This window comes from Ursus americanus, chromosome 8 (assembly GCF_024610735.1).
Source record: "Ursus americanus isolate L20-20 chromosome 8, mUrsAme1.1.p, whole genome shotgun sequence".
Lineage (NCBI taxonomy): Eukaryota > Metazoa > Chordata > Mammalia > Carnivora > Ursidae > Ursus > Ursus americanus.
This window is the reverse complement of record NC_142134.1, coordinates 82,540,070-82,556,372: the sequence shown is the minus strand read 5'-3', so window position 1 is coordinate 82,556,372 and position 16,303 is coordinate 82,540,070. Positions and strand designations below refer to the sequence as shown.

At 42.5% G+C, this 16,303-nt stretch overlaps 1 protein-coding gene across 6 annotated transcripts in view; it reads left to right on the top strand.

Annotated features, from left to right (window-relative positions):
- NSD2 (nuclear receptor binding SET domain protein 2) overlaps window positions 1-16,303 on the top strand; it is an 89,134-nt gene that overhangs the window by 17,563 nt on the left and 55,268 nt on the right. For 2 of the 6 annotated variants that reach the window (XM_087864344.1, XM_087864343.1), the window contains 2 exons: window positions 11,874-12,498; window positions 15,338-15,500. In XM_087864344.1, the coding sequence (XP_087720470.1) occupies window positions 11,962-12,498; window positions 15,338-15,500 (700 nt within the window). In that variant the 5' untranslated portion in view covers window positions 11,874-11,961. Of the gene's footprint in view, window positions 1-11,873; window positions 12,499-13,024; window positions 13,134-15,337; window positions 15,501-16,303 lie in introns of those variants that run through there. The other 4 variants (XM_087864346.1, XM_045774832.2, XM_087864345.1 and 1 more) reach the window with 3 other exon arrangements.

Genomic DNA, 16,303 nt, shown 5'->3' with positions numbered 1-16,303 from the left:
AGCCTGATGTGGGGCTCGTTCCCAGAACTCCAGGATCACGCCCTGAGCTGAAGGCAGACGCTTAACCACTGTGCCACCCAGGCGCCCCTCCCTTAACACTTTAAAGAGACTCCACCGTTCTCCCCGTCTTTTGAGGCTAAACAAGGGTCGGTGCTACTGTTTCTCTTCTCATGCTGAAGTCTGGCAGTTAGCTTATTCTTTATGGGTTTTAAGATTTTCTTTTTATCCTTCATGTTGCGTAGTTTCGATATGATGTATCTAAATATTGATTTTTAAATTCATCAGAACCCTGGGTGCTCTCTTAATCTGAATACATGATTTCCTTTCATCTCTGGAAAAATTTCCATCATTATCCCTTTGAAATTGCCTTTCCCCCATCCTCCTTAGTCTCTCCAAGAACTCCATTGGAATGTAAGCTCCCTGAGGGCAGAGTATCATTTCTTTTTTTTGGTGGTAACATATACATAATATAAAATTTACTATTTTAACCATTTTTAGGTGTGCAGTTCAGTGGTATTAAGCACATTCACACTGTTGTGTAAGCATTACCATCATCCATCTGCAGAACTTTTTCATCTTCCCAAAATGAAACTCTGTCCTCATTAAACACTAACTCCCCAATTCTTACTCCCATTCTCTTGCAACCACCATTCTACTTTTTGTCTCTATGAACTTGATTACTCTAGGTACTTCATATAGGTGGAATCATACAGTATTTGTCCTTTTGTAACTGGCTTCTTTCACCTAGCGTAACGTTTTCAAGGTCCATCCATGTTGTAGCATGTAGGAATTTATTACTCTTTAAGGCCGAGTGATTTCTTCTGCACATATATACCACATTTTGTTTGTCCATTCCTCTGTTGATAGACACTTGGATTGCTTCCTTCTTTTGTGTATTATCAATAATGCTGCTGTGATTGTTGGAGGACAAATATCTGTTTGAGTCTCTGCTTTAAATTCTTTTGAATGGGCAGAATTTATTTTTTTGGAGCCGTTTTAGATTCACAGCAAGATTGAAGGGAAGGTACAGATTTCCCATATACCCTCTGACCCCACACGTTCATAGCATCCCCGTGTTCAACATTCTCCCCCAGAGTGTACCTTTGTACAGCTGATGAACCTGTACCGACATGGCATAATCGCCAACGTTCATAGCTTACATCAGCGTTCACTACTGTTGTACATTCTATGGTTTTGGACAAATGTGCAATGACAGGTATCCACTATTGTAGTATCATACACAATAGTTTCCCTGCTGTAAAGATCCTCTGTGTTCTGCCTTTTCATCCCTCTCTCCTTCTAGCAACTACTGATCTTTTCACTGTTTCTGTAGTTTTGCCTTTTCCAGAATGTCCTACAGTTGGAATCATACAGTGTGTAGTCTTTTCTTTCACTAAGTAATATGCATTTAAGGTTCTTCCATGTCTTTTCATGGCTTGATAGCTCACTTCTCTCTCTCTTTTTTAAAGATTTTATTTATTTATTTATTTATTTATTTATTTATTTATTTATTTATTTATTTATTTATTTGAGAGAGAGTGAAAGAAAGAGATCGCAAGCAGTGGGGAAGGGTAGAGGGAGAAGCAGACTCTCCACTGAGCAGGGAGCCCGATAGGGGACTCGATCCCAGGACTCTGGGATCATGACTCGAGCCAAAGGCAGACGCCCAACTGATTGAGCCACCCAGCACCCCGATAACTCATTTCTTTTTAGCATGAGTAATATGCCATTGCTGGATGGTCCACAGTTTATCCATTCATCTACTGAAGGACATCTTGATTGCTTTCAAGTTTTGGCAATTATGAATAAAAGCTGGTATAAACATCCATGTGCAGGTTTTTATGTGGATGTAAGTTTTTACCTCCTTTGGATAAGTACCAAGGAATGGGATTGTTAGATCTTATGGTAAAAGTATGTTTAGTTTTGTAAGAAACCACCAAATTATCTTCCAAAGTAGATGAACCGTTTTGCATTCCCACCAGCAGTGAATGAGAGTTCTTCTTGCTCCACATCCTCACCAGCATTTTGGTGTTGTCAGTGTTCTGGATTTTGGCCATTCTGATAGGTGTGGGTTACATCTCATTTTAATTTGCATTTTTCTGATGACCTGTGATGTGGCACATCTTTTCATATGCTCATTTGGCATCCATATTTCTTTTTTGGTGTCAAGATCTTTGGCCCATGTTTTTGTTTGGTGGTTTATTTTCCTATTGTTGAGATTTTTTTAAAAAAAGATTTTATTTATTTATTTGAGAGAGAGAGCACTTGAACAGAGAGAGAGAGAAGCAGACTTCCCACTGAGCAGGGAGCCCAGTGTGGGGCTTGATCCCAGGACCCCGAGATCATGACCTGAGCCTAAGGTAGATGTTCAACCGACTGAGCCACCCAGATGCCCCTTATTGTTGAGTTTTAAGAGTTCTTTTTCTATTTTGGATAACAATCTTTTATCAGATATTTCACTTGCAAATCTTTTCTCTTAGTCTGTGGTTTGTCTTCTCATTCTCTTGACATTGTTTTTCACAGAAGATAATTTCTTTTTTAAATGAAGTACAGCTTATCACTTATCTCTTTCATGGATTGTGCCTTTAGTGTTACATATAAAAGGTCACTGCCAAACTCAAGGTTTTTTCCTGTGTTATCTTCTAGAAGTTTTATAGTTTTTAAATTTCACATTTAGGTTTATGATCCATTTTGGGTTAATTTCTGTGAAGGTTATAAGGTCTGTATCTAGATTCATTTTTTAAAATATTTTATTTATTTATTTGTCAGTGGGGGAGAGAGAGCGAGAGAGCACGTGCACAAGCAGGGGAGCAGCAGGTAGAGGAAGCAGGCTCCCTGCTGAGCAAGGAGCCTGATATGGGACTGGATCCCAGAACCCTGGGATCATGACCTAACCAGAAATCAACAGTCACATGCTCAACCAGCTGAGCCACCCAGACACCCCTATATTCTTTTTTTTTTTTTTTTTTTGCATGTGGATGTCCTTTGTTCCAGCCCCATTTGTAGAAAAGGCTTTGCTTCATTGTATTGTCTTCCCTCTTTTGTCAAAGATTGGTTGAGTAGATTTATGAGGGTCTCTTTCTGGTCTCTCTATTCTGTTAAACATTTATCTATTATTTTGTCAATATGACACTACCTTCATTAGAGTACCTTCTTCATAGTAAACCTAGAAGTCAGGTAGTGTCAGTTCTTCAACTTTGTTCTTCTCCTTCAATATTGTGTTGGCTATTTTGAATCTTTTGCTTCCCCATATAAACTTTATTTATTTATTTTTAAGATTTTATTTATTTATCTGACAGAGAGTGAGAGAGGGAATGCAAGCAGGGGGAATGGGAAAGGGAGAAGCAGGACCCCCGCGGAGGGGGGAGCCTGATGCGGGGCTCGATCCCAGGATCCAGGGATCATGACCTCAGCCAAAGGCAGATGTCTAACAACTGAGCCACCCAGGCACCCCCCCCCCCCCCACAATACAAACTTTAGAATCAGTTTGTCAATATCCACAAAATAACTTACTGGGATTTTGAATGGGATTGCGTTTAGCCTATAGATCAAGTTGGGAAGAACTGACATCTTGCTAATACTGAGTCCTCCTATCCATGAACATGTTATATCCTTACATTTATTTAATTGTTCTTTGATTTCATTCATCAGAGTTACCTTTGTAGTTTTTCTTCTGTAGGTGTTGTACATATTTTGTTAGATTTATTCCTAAATATTTAATTTTTTGGAGTGCTAATGTGAATGATGGTTTTAATTTCAAATTCTACTTGTTTATTGCTGGTATGTAGAGAAGTGATTGACTTTTGTATATTAGCATGGTATCCTGTAACCTTCCTATGAACACTTACTAGTTCCAGGACTTTTTTGATTCTTTTAGATTTTCTGCATAGATGATCATGTCATCTGTGAACAAAAGTTTTATGTCTTACTTCCCAATCTGTGTACTTGTATTTTCTGTTGTCTTTTTACACTAGCTAGGATGGCAGAATGTTTTTAATCCTCTTTTGTTCAATGCTATAACCCCAGCACCTAAGATTTCAGTGTCTAGCACATCATAGGCACTCTATAAATTTTTGAAAGAATGAAACATGCATGTTGTATCTCTTAATCCCTCTTAAATATTTTTCATTCCTTTATCAGCTGTATGTCTTGGTGATTTGTTCAGATTTCTTTTCTAATTTATTAATTTATATTTAGCTGTGGTTAGTCTGCTATATTCAGCTCAACCATTTTAATTTCATTGCCTATTTTTCTTTTCTAAACCTGCCAGTTATGAGAAAAATAATTTCTTTTATTCTGTGGAAAATCTTCCGTATTACCCTATGCCAACTCCTCCGGTATTCCTCTCTATTGGTGATAGGTTTGCGTGCTGTGTAATCTCTGTCTTATAGTTCACCTCAGCAGAGAGGTCTTCCAGGCATGCTCTGGGTTGTAGAAGCTCCCCCTGAGCAGTTTCCAGCTTGCCTTTGCAGGGCCCTACCAGCATCATTCATTCTAGACCCATTTTTACATAAATTTCTTGGCTCAGGATTTGAGGCATCACAGCCTCTGAGGGAGATTTCTCGAGAGTGATTCTGTCTCCCCAGTCTTCTCTGGTGGGTATTTGCTGAGGGCTCTGCCGTGGGCTTGCCATTGGCTCAGATGGTGATGGCACTCTGGTCTGCTCTGGGTGATGCCTGTTCTTCCTCCTCAGTGTTTAGAACTACTTTGAAGTCGGTCAGTCCTCTGTCCCCAGGATGTGGAGTGTGGATGAGATGGTGGTGTTGTTTGCACAGTTGATAAGCATTAGAGCCCAGATTCCAGTGGCCTCTACGTTGTGCCCCCAGCTCATCTGCTATGGGCTCTGTGTGGGGAGCTAGGAGGCCCAAGCCCTTGCTTCGCGCCTCAGCTCTATGTTCCAGCTGCCAAGCCCAGCTCTGGAAGTGTGGAGTTCTGCCCCTGGCAGCCTCTGCCCTATGAGGCTGATTGCTCTTTCCTTTTCATTTCTGGGCCTGCAGAATTGCTTTGAATTAGGTGGTATAGCTAACTTTTTTCTTTAAAAAAAAAATTTTTTTTTTTTAGATTTTTATTTGAGAGTAAGAGAGTGAGTGTGAGAACATGAAAGGGGGGAGGGGCAATGGGAGAGGGAGAAGCAGGCTCCTCACTGAGCAGGGACCCTGATGTGGGGCTCGATCCCAGCACCCTGAGATCATGACCCAAGCTGAAGACAGATGCTTAACAGACTGAGCCACCCAGGTGCCCCATAAAAAAAAAAAATTTGGCCACCTTCATCAGAAATCTCCTGTAATGTGTTAACGTGGTGATGTAACTTTAATACAGGTCCTGATATTGATTGATAATTTTTGGGTAAATCCTCTTTGGTGTCTTATTTTAGTGTAGTAACAACTGGGTTTGATTTACTTCTGTTTTGTAATATTATTTGCAGTATTTTTTAATGCTTTTGGTCCATAGCTCTTTTTTGCACTCATTTTTCTGGTTTTGGTATAAGAGTTATGCCAACCTTCTATAATGTTTTGGGAAACTTTTTGCCATTTTCTATGTCTTGAAGTGATTTAAAGTTTTTTTTTTTTTTAAGTAATCTCTGTACCCTGTGTGGGATTTGAAAGCACAACCCCAAGATCAAGAGTCACATGCTTCTCCAACTGAGCCAGCCAGGTGCCCCAGTGTTCTGGAGTAATTTAAACAATAGGAATGATATATTTGTGTGATGCATATATATATCAACGTATGTATCGTATATATCAACATGGGGAAATAAAGATATATTGATTGATCAAATTGCAGAGCAAAAGTATATTATGGTAGCATTTATAAAAATACAAACCCCACAAAACAATTCTCTGTTAATGGATATATACCATAGACTGGAGGAATGCATAGTGAATTTGTGATGGAAATTGTCTGCGAGGGAGAATGAATGGAACTTACACTTCAAGAACAGGCAGACTTCATCTTTGTTTTATTTGTTCACTCCTCAAACTCAGACCTGTGGGAGGCGGTACCTGGGGCTAGACTGCTGCTGCCCCTCTGCCTTGCAGCTTTATGGCTTGTGTGTCATAGTCTCTGCACCTGTGAAATGGAGTACTAATGCCTGCCTCACGGTGTTGTGAGGACATAGACCCCAGCAAGCTGCTGAGGGCATTTTGTTGGTGGTAGGCAGTCTGATTACAGGAGCCCGCTTTCCCACTTCCCAGGAGCCCACGAGGGGCCGTATGCATTTCCTTTTATAGTTCTCAGGTATTAAGGAGCACCGCACTGTAAGCATTAAATACTTATTAATCTGTAGTTGCTATTACCTGGAGTTCTCCCCCCCCCCCCCACCATTTAAAACAGACTTGAAGCAAATGTGGCAAAATGCTAACACACTGTCATTTTGGAGTGATGGATTTTATCCTGTTGTGCTTTGTACTTTTCTACTTTTTAAGAGTAGCCAGTGAAATACTCTGGGCTTTTCTTCTGTGGTTATTGGGCTTTTCAGGTTTTTTACCCCTTGGTTAGGTTTTGTGTTTTTCTTGAAATGCTAGACAAAGTGAAAGATTTTCTAATTTGTTGGTATAACTTTGGTAACAACAAATATCTTGGATAAAACTAAGTGGTCAGTGACTTAAACTGCTGTGGAGGAAGTAAAGGCCAGTCCTGTCTGGAGGGCTCCATGCCTTAAAGAGTTCTCACAGGTAGAATCCTGGGAAATAAGCAGCCCTCAGTCAGATTAGTAGGAAAAAGTGACAAAACACAAAGAAACAAGCACCACAAACGAAACAAACAAAACCCAACAGTAAAAACAAGCTTGTAAAGTCCACATATTTAAAACAATTATATGTTAGGATTTAAAAGAAACTTTCATCACCAGGAACAAGCAATCTTGAAAAGTGTGGTTCACTACACAGGTTGTGATTCACATGAACCTAGGTTTGGGATCAAATCCTGGCTCCATGACTCACAGCCTTGTGACCCTGGATACATTCTAAGAGAAGCCAGAAATCGGAATTTTTGTGTAAAATATCCCAAACCTTAACTCTTGGCAGCTAAACTCTTATCTCTTTGCTCTACTTCTTAGCATTATTTTCTTAGTGGTTACTCTAACTAGGATTGCAGTTTGCACACCTAACTCATCATGGTCTACTTAGAGTTAATATTATACTACTTCATTGAAAATTTAAGATTCTTGCAACTGTCTAGATTATTTACTTCCTTTCCCATGTTACAGTGGTCATATATATCAAGTTATAATCCCCATAATCTAATAAATTTTGCTTTAGTTACATGAATTTTAAACTTAAGAACAAATAGTCTTTCATATTTACTAATATATTCAATATTTCTAGTGCCTTCCATTTCTTCTTAAAGATCCAAGTTTCAGTCTGGTCTCATCTCTCTTCAACATGAAGAACTTCCTTTAGCATGTCTTGTAGTGTAGATCCGCTGATAACTTATAGTTTGTATTTCTTTTAAAATGTATTTTTCTGGGGCGCCTGGGTGGCTCAGTTGGTTAAGTGTCTGACTTCAGCTTGGGGTCCTGGGATGAAGCCCTGTGTCGGGCTCTCCACTCAGCGGGGAGTCTGCTTCTCCCTCTCCCTCGGCCTCTCCCCCTGCTCGTACTCCCTCTCTCTCTCTCTCTCTCACATCTTTAAAAAAATGTATTTTGCCTTCATTCTTTTTTTTTTTTTTAAGATTTTATTTATTTATTTGAGAAAGAGTGAGAGAGAGATAGCACACACAGGGGAGAGAGGCAGAGGGAGAGAGAGAAGCAGACTCCCCACTGAGCAGGGAACCCGATGCAGGACTCAATTCCAGGACCCCGAGATCATGACCCGAGCTGAAGGCAGATGCCCAACTGACTGAACCACCCAGGTGCCCTTTTGCCTTCATTCTTGAAGGAAATTTTTTCTGGATTTTAAGTTCCACATGGACAGGTTTTTTTCCTCCCATTACTTAACATGTCATGTCACTGCCTGTGGCCTCTTTTTTTATGAGAAGTGAATTATCATCCATATCATTGTTTTTATGTGTAATAGGTCTTTTTTTCTTTTGACTGCTTTTGAGGTTTTCTCTTTACCTTTGTTTTTCAGCATTTTGACTGAGGTGCACTTGGGTGTGGGTTCTTTTATATTTATCATGCTGCATTTCTTGGGTCTGTAAATTTATGCCTCACCAGATTTGGGGATTATTTCTAGCTCCTTTTTTCTCCAATATTTTTTCTGTCTCATTCTGTCCCTTGTCACTTCTGCGTGGGTGTGGGAATCCAGACCTTTTGATATTGTTATGTAGATTGCTGAGGCTTTCCTTCTTTTCTTTTCTTTTCTTTTCTTTTCTTTTCTTTTCTTTTCTTTCTTTTCTCTTTCTTTTTTTCTTTCATGATTTTTTCTGTTTTTTAGACAAGATAATTTTTACCAATCTATTTTCAAGTTTCCTAACTCATATCTAATATGTTATCATGCCCATCCAAAGACTTTCTAATTTCAGGTATAGTATTTTTCAATTATATAATTTCCATTTGGCTCTTTTTTTTTATAGGTTTGATTTGTTACTATTTCCAATTTATTATTTTATTATGAGCATATTTTCCTTTATGTTCTTAGCATAGTTAAAATAGATGCTTTAAAATTCTTATCTGCTGAATTTTAATATTTGGGCCATCTCAGGGTTGATTTGTGTGGCTTCCTGTTTCTTCATATGTTTAGTAATTTTTGGTTGAATCCTGGATATTGTAATGATATGCTATAGACACTCTGGATTCTGTTATGTTCCCCTTAAGGGTCGTCTTTTTTTTTTTTTTTTAATTCTGTTAAACTACACGTAATATATAATTTATCTTAAGTATTTTTAAGTGTATGGTCCAGTGGTGGTAAGTACATTCACATTGTTAATGCCATCCCCACCCTCTATCCCCAGAACCCTTGTCTTGTGAATCTGAAACTCTTGCACCTGTTAAACACTAACTCCCTTTCCTCCCTGACCCCCCACCCTGGCCCCTGGTTCCCACCATCTACTTTCTGTCTCCATAGATTTGACTCCTCTAGGACCTCATGTAAGTGGAATCATACAGTATTGGCTTGTGGTGACTGGCTTCTTCCGCTGAGCACAGTGTCCTCCAGGTTCATCCACGTGGTGGCAGGTGTCAGAGTCTCCTTCCTGTTGAAGGCTGAATAACATTCCATCCTGTGGACGGACCATGTTTTGCTTATCCATTCATTGGTGGATAGACACTTGGGTGCTTCCCTGTCTTAGCTGCTGTCAATAATGCTGCCGTGACATGGGGGTGCGTCCGTCTCTTTGAGACCCTGCTTTCAGTTCTTTTGGGTACATACCCAGATGTGGAATTGCTGGGTCATATGGTAGTTCTATTTTTAATTTCATGAGGGACTCTCATACTATTTTCTGCAGCGGCTGCACCATTTTGCACTCCCACCAACACTGCACAGGGTTCCAATTTTTCCACATCCTCACCAACACTTACTTCATGTTTTTTTTTTTTGAGAGTAGCCATCCTACTGGATGTGAGGTAAGATCTCATTGTGGTTTTGATCTTAAAGTGGTGTTTTGGTTTGTTTTTTGTCCAGCAGCTGGAATCTTATTCAGTTATTTTGTAAACTGGGCTACTTGGACTCTGTCCCATATATGTGTCAGCCTGGAATTTGGGCATGGTTTATATGCAGAATTTGGGGCTCCTCTTCCATGGCTCTCTTCTGTTAGAAGTTGTTTTTCTTCTTCTTCTCCTCCTCCCCCTCCTCCTTCTTTTTGTTAAAGATTTAATTTATTTATTGAGATAGAAAGTGAGAGAGAGAGAGCACAAGGGGAGGGAGGGTAGAAGGAGAGGGAGAAACAGGCTCCCGGCTGAGCAGGAAGCCCGATGTGGGACTTGATCCCAGGATCCCGGGATCATGACCCGAGCCGAAGGCAGACGCTGAACCAACTGAGCCACCCAGGTACCCCTAGAAGTTTTGTTTCTTGTACAGCTGTTCCTGTTGCTCAAACTCTCCTTAAGCACAAACAGGAAAGCCAGGATGTTCTCCCAGCACTGCTCCCTTCTCCCCAGAGATGACTCCCATTTATTTTCTTCCTGTTTTTGGTCTCTCTTTGGGTCTTCAAGTAGTTTTTTATATTTTTGCCCAGTTAATCTGACATAAGATGGAATAATTTACCTTAAAAAAAATGTGTGAGTGAAACCATGTGCTCTTCTACATATTCTGGTGCTAGAAGGCTGCCTGGCGTGCGTGAAGCTGGACTAGAACTTGGGCTTTTGGGTTTGCTCTTTTTTCCTGTGTCTCCAGCGAGGTCAGTGTGGAAACTGCAGATGCCACAGTCAGGCCCTCATTGCTGCACTTGACATTTCTCTACCTCAGCACTGTTGGCATTTTCAGCCAGATAATTCTTTGTTGTGGGGGCTGTCCTGTGTGTAGAAGGGTATTTAACAGGCTTCTTGACCCTCCCCAGTAGATGTCAGTAGCAGCTCCTAGTGGTAAGGATCAAAAAATGTTTGCAGACAGTGCTAAGTGTCCCCGGGGAGCAAAGTCTTCCACAGTTGAGAACTGCTGCTGTACCCGTGTGGACCTCTCTGCTCTGTCCTCTCAGCGTCTCGCCAGCGTCCAATGCTGCTGGTGCTGCCTTCTTGGAGGGGTCTCTTTGGTGGCTGTCATAGTGCAGTCTTGGTGAATGTTTTCCCAGCCGGAATGGGTGCCTTTCTGTTCCTTGTTCCTAGCTGACCTTTGGGTTTTGGTGCCTTCACTGGGTGTCCCCAGGTGGGGCTGCGCTCTGCAGTAAAGCCCCTGATCATCCCATGTAGCCTGAGCGGTCTTCTTAAAACTGCCCCCCTCTGCCCTTGGGCCTCAGGTAGCCAGCAGGGCACATTGCAAGTAGTGCGTGTTACTGCTCAGCAGTGTTGACCTTGCTAGCTCATCTTCAGGAGATAGCTAAATAAGATCGACCATTACTACAGTGCTTCTTGTCGTAAGCATTTAATTTAGGCCTGGGCGAGGAGCGGGTAGATGGCAAAGGTTAGCCTGAGCATAAACCAGAACGAACTCGGGCTGTTTTCTCGCTTTGTAACTGCCCCCCACCATCAATCTGGAATTAATGGTGTGCCAGGCTTTGGGAGATCCGGTTTTCAGCAGTGCTGATTAGTAACCTTGGGCATGTTGCTGAACCTCTGCCTGGGAGTCCTCCTCAGCTGTGACCAGGGGAACTTTGGTTTTGAGCTCTTCCTCTTGTCCTTTTACACAGGCCTGTCTTTGTTGTTTGCCTGCCTGCCTTCCTTCCCTTCCTTCCCTTCCTTCCTCCCTTCCTTCCCTTCCTTAAGATTTTACTTATTTATTTGAGAGAGAGAGAGTGAGCGAGAGAGAGAGAGAGTGAGGGAGCGCACAAGCCGGGGGAGAGACAGAGGGAGAGAGAGAAGCAGGCTGAGCAGGAAGCCCGATGCAGGGCTCGACCCCAGGACCCTGGGACTATGACCTGAGCTGAAGGCAGACGCTTCACCATCTGAGCCACCCAGGTGTCCCCAAAGGCCTGTCTTTGTGTGAGCTGCCTCAGGCACACGTACTAATGGTGATAGCCCCATTCAGCAGTGATTGAGCTGATTGAAGCAAGTGTCCACAGCCACATTGCTGGTTAGTGGTGGTGGCACGACTCATGTCTCCGTGCCTGACTTTTGTGTTCTCCCCCTTAAAAATTATCCCTTTTCCTTTCCTTTCAGCTTTATCGTTTCGTGATTCTGTCTCATTTTTATGACATTAGAAACTGCCTCCTGTGACCTAAATGATTATGGAAATATCATAAATTGCCTCAAAACAAATAACCACACAAAGCTGTAGAGGTGTTGGCATACTTAGGTTTTAAACATAATGTTTCTTTTTATTTTTGTTTTTCTAATACTGTAGTGTTCTAAGAACAGAAGCATCTGGGCTGAATGGAATTTAGCATCAAAAAAGTCCTCTTTCTGTTCAGAAAGTTGTAAAGTGCGTAAAGATGAAGCAGGCACCAGAAATCCTTGGCAATACAAATGGAAAGACTCAGACCTGTGAAGTGAATCGTGAATGTTCTGTATTCCTCAGCAAAGCCCACCTCTCTACCAGTCTGCAGGAGGGGGTCATGCAAAAATTTAATGGCCATGATGCACTTCCATTTATTCCATCTGAGAAGCTGAAAGACCTAACTTCCCGTGTATTTAATGGAGAACCTGGTGCTCATGATGCCAAATTACGTTTTGAGTCCCAGGAAGGGAAAGGACTCGGGACACCACCTAACACCACCCCTATCAAAAATGGCTCTCCGGAAATTAAGCTGAAGATCACCAAAACATACATGAATGGGAAGCCTCTCTTTGAATCTTCAATTTGTGGTGACGGTGCTGCTGCTGTGTCCCAGTCAGAAGAAAATGGACAAAAACCAGAAAATAAGGCAAGAAGGAGCAGGAAGAGAAGCATAAAATATGACTCCTTACTGGAGCAGGGTCTTGTTGAAGCAGCACTGGTGTCCAAGATCTCAAGTCCCTCAGATAAAAAGGTATCTGTGAGGAGTTGTGGCCAGGGTAGGGTCGAGTGCAGCAGCTAGTTACTGTGAACATAAGAACCACCTGAGCGTGCCTGTGCATGTGGGGTCGGGTGGAGGGGAGGAGAGGCCACCGTGCATCGGCTCTCCAACTCTCTCTGTCGGCACAGGGCTGACCATGGAGCCTGGGCTGTGCTTGGGCCCCCACTTCAGGATACCCTGACGTTGCCTCCCTTAAGCCTCACAGCAGCCTGTTGAGCCCGTTGTGAGTCCTGGAGAGGTTAACTAAGGGTTCAAGATTGAAATGACTAAAGAGAGGTAAAACCAGTTTCTAAACCCAGGTCTGGCCAGTTCCAGAGCCCTTGACCTTTAGGCTGTGCTGTTTTCATGGTTCTTCTCTCCGGAGACATTCTTTAGGCTGATTATGGAGGTGTGTTGGGATCTAGCGTGGGGCTTCTTCAGTTTATACCATCTGAGGAGCTGTGTTGTGCAGGAGTGCTCCTGTCCTTCCACGTGGTTCACTGTCCACTTGTCTCCTCTGCCAGGTGGTCCAGCAGGTGGTCTGCCTCCTTGACGGCTGGGGCTGTGTCTTACGCCTTCACATTCTTGGTTTCCAGTGCAGAGCCCAGCACCTGAACACATCTGAGCAGGTGTTCACTCATCCAACACTGGGTGGAAGCCTCTAACTTACAATGAAGGAATGTAGTGGTTTATGTCCCTGTGTCTTAAAGGGCACTCAGGATGGCCCACTACTTAAATGAGTATTAGCCGTAGAAAACAGCGGGGGAGCTTTGGCCTTGGCAGAAGGAGGTAGGGAGGGTGCCAGGGCCTGACAGTCTGTATATAGTCTGTATGAACAGCATCTGGATGGTGCCTGGTGCCCTCTGGTCTTTAGTTGAAGCTCCAGGCTCACTTACAGGGGTGGACAAAGGGAACCTGAAACCAGCTTGGGTTGGAATATTTAGTTTAAAATTATAGTTGAGGAATTTTATTTACAATTTCCACAGATAAGAAGGGAAATGGCCACAGTTTTCTTGAAATCGTTGAAATAATGAAGATATTGAAGGGTTTAAAAAAAGTGTTTTAAGTGCTCAGGAGCTGCTTAGCTTTTGCTAATGTAATTACAACAGTGAATTTTTTATTTTATTTATTTTTTAAAAGATTTTATTTATTTATTTGACAGAATGAGAGAAGAGGGGGAGTACAAGCAGAGGGAGCAGCAGGCAGAGGGAGAGGGAGAAGCAGGCTCCCTGCTGATCAGAGAGCCCCACATGGAGCTCGATCCCAGGACCCTGGGATCATGACCTGAGCCGAAGGCAGATGCTTCACCGGCTGAGCCACCCAGGCGCCCCTACCACAGTGAATTTTTTAAAAGACCAATTTAGTGAGCTGGGCTGATACAGTAGGTTTTTGAAGTGCCCATGGCGGTGGGAGACCTTACTCTTTCATAGGGGAAGAGGCCGGTGTAAGTGATTGCTATCTCTGCTGCTTGGTTTTGTGAAAACTTGGGTAAAATAGCTGAATTTTGACTCCATCTTCAGAGTGGGGGTGATACTACTCATCCTTATGGGGCTGTCGTGTGGCTTAGATGACACAGGACTGTAAAGCTGGGACGCTGTGGAGGAGTCAGAGAGCTGGCATTTTTTTGAAAGTGTGTAATGTGGCAGCACTCTGCCAGCCCTTCCCCCATGCACACTGATCTCTTTAACAACTCGTGAGATTTCAAAGCTGTTGTCCTTGGTTTACAGACGAGGAAACTGAAGCCCAAACAAGTTCAGCAATTTGCCTAAGTATGTAGGGCTCTTAGGGGAAAGCTCAGGAGTTCACACTCATGAGGAGGCCAGGAGCCAAGCTAAGTATGCTTGTCCCACTGGAGGGCAGAACGGAGAGAGGTGTAGGGTGGCAGTGGCCCTGGTCAGTTCTCCAGCCTTGTAAGTGGCCTGTGTTCTGAGGTGGAGAAACTGAGGCATAGAGCCTCAGGACTCAGATCACAAATGGAGCTGAGACTTGCTGCCAAGCCCTCCTGCTGTCATTGCCACTCTGGGTCCTTTCATGCTGGGTGATGCTGTGCTCCAGAGAACTGAGAGACATGTGGCTGGGGAGCGGGAGGGTCAGAATATGGATTCAATCCATGAAAATTCTTCTTTGACAGGTGAATAAAGCACCATTAAAGACCTTCAACCAGGCCAAGGAAGTAGGTTTATGTAGGGCTCTACGTAATGTTGAGTACCTACTGTGTGCACCAGGCACTGTGCTGATTCCTTAGCTAGGGCAGGGGACAATTTTGATGAAGTGATAGCAGGGGAACCATGCTCCTATTTATTTATTTATTTGAGAGAGAGAGAGAGAGAGATAGAGAGAGCATGAGCAGGAAGGAGGGGGAGAAGCAGACTCCTCGCTGAGCAGGGAGCCTGATGCGGGGCTCAATCCCAGGACCCTGGGATCATGACTCAACCAGAAGACAGATGCTTAACCGACTGAGCCACCCAGGCGCCCACCTCCCTCCCCCCTTTTTAAAAAAAAGATTTTATTTATTTATTTATGTATTTATTTGAGAGAAAGAGACCGAGAGCATTGGGTTTAGGGGGCGGGGCAGAGGAAGAGGGAGAAAAGACTCCCCGCCTAGCAGGAAGCCCAGTGTGGGGCTCGATCCCAGGACTCTGAGATCATGACCTGAGCTGAAGGCAGATGCTCAATCAACTGAGCCACCCAGGCGCCCCTAGCATGCTCCTTTTTTAGGGTGTGTGTGTATGTGTGTGTTTTAAACCTCTAGCCTGATTAATCTTGGGATAGAAGACTGGATTTAGGGGTACTTACTGGATGTGTTAGTATGTCTTTTGTTGTTCATTTTCAGATTGCAGCTAAGAAAGAGTCCTGTCCAAATACTGGCAGAGACAAAGACCACCTGTTGAAATATAATGTCGGTGATTTGGTGTGGTCCAAAGTGTCCGGTTACCCTTGGTGGCCATGCATGGTTTCTGCTGATCCACTTCTTCACAACTATACCAAACTTAAAGGTATTGTGTTTTTGGACTGTTTTTTCATCTTTCTCTTTCTGTACTTAATCTTTCTAATGTCTGAACTTTTTTCTTAACTCTTCCATAGCCCTATTATGGTTCTTTTTCTCTTTTGTTTTTCTGTTTAAAAAAATTGTGCTAAAATACACATAACATAAACTCTACCATCTTGACCATTTTTAAGTGCACAGCTCAGTGGTATTAAACACGTTCACATTGCTGAATGGCCGTCACCACCATCCATCCCAGGTCTTCACTCCTCTTGTGAATCTGAACCTTGGTGTCCATTCAGTAGTAACTCCCCGCTCCCGCTTCTCCCAGCCCCTGGCACCCACCATTGTATTGTCTGTCTACTTTTTATAGTTTGGTCTGCAATTCCCTAAGGATTAGTGAAGCTGAGCATCTTTTCTTGTGCTTATTGGCCATTTGTATGTCTCTGAAGAAATGTCTATTCTAGTCCTGTGCCCATATGTGAATTGGATTTTGGTTTTTTTGTTGTTGAATGTATAGTGGTTCATTTTTGCAACTTTAAAGTTAATTGGTTCAAATGTAACACATTGCCATTTCTCTTTATATCCAACTCAGATATGTACTTTATCTGATTGAATTAGTATTAATAGAGAAGTGGTCTTGGTTTTATATTGCTTTTTAGGTTTTATGATAGTTTATTATTATTTAGATAAACAGTGATTGCTTATTTCAGCATGATTTTCAGAAATTAAATTGTAATTTTTACTAAGTTTGAGTTATAAAAATGGCCCAGTTTATTTTTGAGGCCTGTGGGAGGAAGGAAAAAACTAGAA